Below are 6,203 nucleotides of genomic sequence, written 5' to 3'. Positions count from 1 at the left end.
GGGATTTTAACACCTTCATGAATGTTCCTTCTGGGTTCTCTATGGATGCTTCTTCAACTGTCAGAAAGGAAGGGACTGCTTTGATAGGGGAAGACTGATAGCTTCTTAGCACTCCCCCACTTCACAACCCCAGGGAATACATTAGGGGTCAGCAAAGATTTGAGTGTCAATAGAGGGGAAAAATAAGCCCAAACTTAAGCCCATGAAATGGTAACAGCAAACAGAAAAAGACAAGCCTGAACAAAGTAATTACCTACTCGGGACACCTGAGTACAAAATTTTGCGTGAAATATAGGAACTCTATTAGAAAAGGACATCCCAAATGCCTAGTACTTAATAACAGCCCAAGGCTGGAAAAGAAATATTCATCCTCTGCGTAGCTTCTCTTAGAAGAGCCATAACCCTCCACATTCACATGCCCCATTTCCTGTCCGGCCATAACTGCAGAAGCAGCACAGACTGCTTCTCTCCACCTCTTGAGTGTGCTGTTTTCTTCTTACCACCAGAAACCATGACAAAGGATGGTCCTCAGGATAACAAGTGCGGAGGCTACCCTAGAGGTCCATCTCCTTTTTAACAACAGGTCCTCAATTGGACTTCTTCTTTCCCACCTACCTTCCCAGTACCTTCACTTGAGCTCTGATTCTATATGTCCTGCTTCCCTAATCGTAGACTCTACAATTTGGACATAGGGTTGGGATATGTTAAGCAATTTTCTGTTATCCTGGTTGTATGTTAATGCACAATCAGTAAGAAATCAATAGAGTAATAGCAATTCTGCATAAATATGACTTGTTCTAAAATATGCAACAGAAAATCCTACGTTTTTGTTTTGCATTACTGGGATTTGAACTAATGACTTTGTGCTTGCCAGTTTGGGAGTCCTACAGCCACTCGAATTCCACACTTGCTCCTTTTTGCTTTAGTTACTGTTTGGTTAGGGTTTTCTCTTTTTATTTTCCCAAGCTGGCCTCTAACATCAATTCTCCAGTTTATAGCTTCCCTCTTAGGATTAGAGACACATGCCACCCCAGTTGTCTTACAGGTTGAGATGGTATCTTACTAAATGTTTTCCCAGGCTTACTTGGAACCATGATCTCCCTTATCTCTCCCTTCTGAGTAGCTGTGGTTATTGGCATAAATCACAGCATGGGCCAAAAAAGCTCCTTTTCATTTCAAACTCTCCAGTGTTACTTGAGAAGTATTCAAAGAATCAGAGAACATGAACACTTATTAGTGTGCCATCCAGTACTTAGGAGAATTAATGTTCTTTTCTTGGTAACGAAGTAGGTCACAGAAGGAGGTTAGATGGTGGGAAAAGAGGAACTTTGGCTTCTGGTAAGTCCAGATTCGAGGGTTCAAGACTTGAGCATGAGGCTATAGTACTTGACTTCTCTGAACTAATTTCCCTCAGCTATAAAAGATGAAAAAATCCTTGCTTGCCTATCACTGATAGAGAAGGAAATAATGGCATTAATGAAAAATTGTTTTGATAACTAAGCAACATGGTAGCAGATTGTTATATACTTTTTGCCCTACATCACCAGTGGAAACCTATATTCAAATCTGTCATGTTTTGGAACTCAGAAAGTTAAATCTAGTAATGTACAGGGAAAAATGCTTCAAAACAAAGGGTTATCCTGTGGGTAGGAAAGCTTGACATTGAAGCAAGTTCAGAGTTGGACAGTCTAGACCTGGAAGAGGCCTTTGATTGGTTATGAAAGCTAGGTAACAACTGGTAGGTAGAAAATTAGAAATTCACAGGATCCAAATAAGACAACATCACTTCTACTGTTTAAGAAAACAAAGCAGAACCTAGCTGCACTTGTCACAGAGATAAAGAATACTTGAGACTTAAAGAATCTTACAGTCTACTTTGCACCATCTGAATAAAATTATTATTGGAAGGCAGAGTACCAAGCAGAGACCACAGTACATGCAAAGTGGCCCTTGATAATCTCCTTTCTTCTTGCATTCCCTTCTCTTGGTTCTCATACATATGGGCAATTAAATGATTGAATTATACAATAACTCCTGAAAAGGGGATTTTCATCTAGGGAACAGTTCATAAATGTAGAGAGATTAGCTCTGGATAAATGAATAAAAAGAAAGCAATTATTAATTTACAAATCATCACCAGGGAGAAGTAAAAATTCAAACAGACTCACGGCAGTGTGTATTGTTTGTCAGCAAGTCACTGTCACAATGTAGCTTGACTGTCTTGCAGATAACCTCAATATTGTTTTTAAATTAGCAGAGGCAGCTGGCCATATTGTGAGGCAAGACCCTATAAATGGAAACGTTGAGAATTAAGTTAATGGAGAAGAGGTTACTGAGTGGTAGAAGAGCCAATGAAACGCCATTAACTCCATTGTTCCCCTTCTTGGTTTGAGCCAACAGGCGAGGACTGTTTATTGTCAGCGATGGTCACAGACCTTCTCGTGGGATTGGAGGTTTTGTGAGGGGGTAAATTGACATCAGGTTTGTAGGGGCTTGAGCAAGGAATCAGAGGTTAATGAAAAATCCATTAGGACTAGGGAGTTGGGTGCTTTTCGGGTGGGCCCACAATGGAATATTTACAGCTGAGCTTAGGTGGATTGCCCTCCCTGCACATCAAGCAGGTCTGTGCATACCAGGGGTTTTGCCTGTGTCTGATTGTGCCTGGAACAATAGTGTTGAGGTCAATCCTTCACATTCCATCTTTAGATACATAAAATGATTGGGCCATGAGGGGAGAGGCATGTCCTTCCATTACAATTACAGAACTCAGAAATGAGTACATTCTTATTGGGCAGTATCGACCCTTCCCTCACTCTCTTCCAGTTTTTCCCTCTGCCTCTACCCACCGGTGGTATAGTTCATTTCCAACATAATGGCTAATGTGTACCCCTGCTGCATTTTCTCACCCAATAACTCTTTTCAGTTGTACAGAAAAGAGCTGTTGAGGAACATGGCCTGAACAGTTGAAGAGGAACCCTTTGGTAAACTTCTGCTCTTTAATATTTGAAAACAGGAAGGAAGACTGAGGGGCACAATAGAAGGTTAAGCATAGGAGTGATGTGGTTCTGAATCAAATTGAGGTAACAGATTAGAATGAAGAGGCCTAGATTTGTAGTTTATCTCAGAAGCATTTCCTATCAATTCAAAGGCCTCTGGGTGGTGAGTGCACAGGAAGGAAGAAGACTTCTAAGAAGAGTTTGCAAAGCTCCCAAACTCAGAATCCCCTGCCTCAATTTTTTCTTCCTTCTCTTTCTCTCTTTCCTTCCTTCCTTCCTTCCTTCCTCCCTATTTTCCTTCCTTTTCTTCCTTCCTTCCTTCCCTCTCTTTCTTTTCTTTCCTTTCTTTCTCTCTTGCCTTGGTTATGGGCCTTGAACTCTGGTCCTCAGAGGTGTCTGTTACTTCCCTGTGTTTTAAAGAAATCTTCCTGTGGACCATCCTGGCTTGTGATTTCTGCTTTCATATTTACACATGCAGTGTCAAGTGACCCTCATTGATGGACAACAGGTTTTTGTATGTCCAGTCATTTTGGGCTGCACAGTTCTTTGCTGTGGAGCCTTGTCCCGTCCACTGTAGGATGCAACCAGGACATCAGCATCCCTCTAGACATGTCTGCACACTACATGCACATAGCATATCCACAGTTGCTAAATGACTTCTGGGTACAGGCCATTCATTGGCGAGAACAACTGCTTTGTAATGATTCTGTCTGACCTATAATGATTCTCACACTCATCTTTGCTAGTCTAAAAGAATTTCATTTATATATAAAGTAAATTTTCACTAGCAAAATTTAATTCTATTTCAAAAGGAGCTGATATATGTGAAATAATGACATTTTTTGGGGGGGGCAAGCCTTGGGGCTTGAACTCACGGCCTTAGCACTCTACCACTTGAGCCACTGCACCACTTCTGCTTTTACTGTTTATGTGGTACTGAGGAATCGAACCCTGGGATTCATGCATGCTAGTCAAGCACTCTAGCACTGAGCCGCATTCCCAGCCTGAGATAATGAAGCTCTATTTGCAACTTACACGAACTTCAGGAAAGGCAATGATTCAAATGTCCGTCTTTCAATTGACTGTATTTTATTGCAGGACAAATCTCTAGAAAAAGAAAGAGGAAAATATTATACTCAGAATCTATTAGATATCTAATGAGGATGATTAAATAGTAGACTTTAACACATATAATATTGAACACATAATAATTATTTCTAAATTATAAAGCTTTGGATTTTAACTTTCTTTATCAAGTAAGTAACAGTTACACCTATTCATCATGATCATCTGATCAATGAAACATGTAATTATAGATACTGATGGATTTTGGATAATCTTTCAAGAGAGTAGGACAACGAACAGGTAATATTTTGTATTCTCATCAAATTAAGCTCAAGGTTGTAAGCTCTGTATATAATATATACTGTAAGGTTCTATACATTTATATATAATGTATATTTATATACAATGTGTAAGATAGTCATTGCATATCTGTTATATGTATAGCCTATAGGGCTGTACTAGGGCTTGAACACAGGGCCTTGCACTGTTGCTAGGCTTTTTCTCTTAGAAGCTTATGCCCTATGACTAGAACCATACGTCCACATTGAGCTCTTTGCTGGCAGTACACCTTTTCTGCACTTCTGCTGCACTGTTGCTTGACCTTTTAAGCCCATGAGTTCTTAGAGGGTAGATCCCTGCCTTACTCATCTTTGTTTGCTCCAATCTAGACACAGCCAATTTATCTCCTTTTTTATTGGTGAATGATGATATACACGGTAGTGTGATATAAATAGCTTGCAATGCATTTCATGGTAGGAGAAGCAAAGGGATGATTTCATGGAGAGTTTTCTTATTTGTTTCCTTCCAACCATGTTTGGAGGTTTGAGAGCCCAGGTGGCAGAAAGGCCACAAAGAGTCAGTAGAAAACTAGGCATCATGTGCTGGGAATGTGGCTTAGTGATAGTCCTTGCCTAGCATGCATGAAGCCCTGGGTTCCATTCCTCAGTACCACACAAACAGAAAAAGCCACAAGTGGTACTGTGGCTCAAGTGGTAGAGTGCTAGCCTTGAGCAAAAGAAGCTCAGAGGAGACAGTGCCCAAGCACTGAGTTCAAGCCCCAGGATTGGGGAAAAACAAACAACGACAATGACAAAAACTAGTCATCACCTTAGAACCTAGCAGGGTTGATAATTCAAAGAATTATTTTTTTGTGTCATGCAAATCACTTGATACTCTCTTCTATTTTTGAACAAATTAACTTGAAAATAGCTCATTATGGTAGGAGCCTGATTAATGGAAACATTCATAAGCTTAATGAAGAATGGATCTTTGGACCTCATGGACAAAGCATAAAAATGAGTTGAAACACACTTTTTTTTTTTGTGCCAATGCTGAGGTTTGAACTTAGGCCTTGGATGCTGTCCCTTAGTTTCTTTGCTCAGCGCTGTTGCTCTACCACTAGAGTTACACTTGCCCTTCTGGTTGTGTCCTATAGGTGGAGATGCGTGCACGGGCATTTGCGTGCTGGGGCTGAATCCAGGGCCTGCTGCTGTCCCTGAGATACATTTTCTCAAGGCTAGTGCTCTACCACTTGAACCACTTCTAGTTTTCTGGTGGTTAATTAGAGATAAAGAGTCTCCTGGACTTTCCTGCCCCAGTAGGCTTGAAATTGGGATCCTCAGATCTCAGCCTCCTGAGATCTCAGCCTGTGCCTGGCCAGGCTGTACTTTTTCTTTTTTCTTTTTGCCAGTCCTGGGGCTTGAACTCAGGGCCTGAGCACTGTTCCTGCACTTCTTTTGCTCAAGGCTAGCATTGCCACTTGAGCCATAGCACCACTTCCAGCTTTTTCTGTTTATGTGGTACTGAGGAATTGAGCTGAGGGCTTTATGCATGCTAGGCAAGCACTCTGCCACTAAACCACATGCTCAGCACTAGGCTGTGCATTTTTAAGAAAACATTTTTATGAGCCGGGCGCTGGTGGCTCACGCCTGTAATCCTAGATACTCAGGAGGCTGAGATCTGAGGATCGCGGTTCAAAGCCATCCGGGGCAGGAGAGGCCGTGAGACTCCTATCTCCAATAAACCACCAGAAAACCGGAAGTGGCGCTGTAGCTCAAGTGGTAGAGCGCTCGCCTTGAGCTGAAGAGCTGAAGGACAGTGCCGAGGCCCAGAGTTCAAGCCCCACGACCGACCAAAAAAAAA

General features: G+C 41.6%; 1 protein-coding gene across 1 annotated transcript in view; it reads right to left on the bottom strand.

Annotated features, from left to right (window-relative positions):
• The window catches only part of LOC105997493 (leucine-rich repeat-containing protein 37A3-like), a 27,758-nt gene that overhangs the window by 15,328 nt on the left and 6,227 nt on the right, over window positions 1-6,203 (bottom strand). The window contains 3 exon segments of the mRNA XM_013031929.1: window positions 14-57; window positions 2,169-2,287; window positions 4,032-4,103. Coding sequence (XP_012887383.1) covers window positions 14-57; window positions 2,169-2,287; window positions 4,032-4,103 — 235 coding nt within the window.

Source organism: Dipodomys ordii, unplaced genomic scaffold, assembly GCF_000151885.1.
Source record: "Dipodomys ordii isolate 6190 unplaced genomic scaffold, Dord_2.0 Scaffold147, whole genome shotgun sequence".
Taxonomy (NCBI): domain Eukaryota; kingdom Metazoa; phylum Chordata; class Mammalia; order Rodentia; family Heteromyidae; genus Dipodomys; species Dipodomys ordii.
The sequence above is the reverse complement of the archived record's forward strand: the minus strand, read 5'-3'. Positions and strand labels throughout refer to the sequence as shown.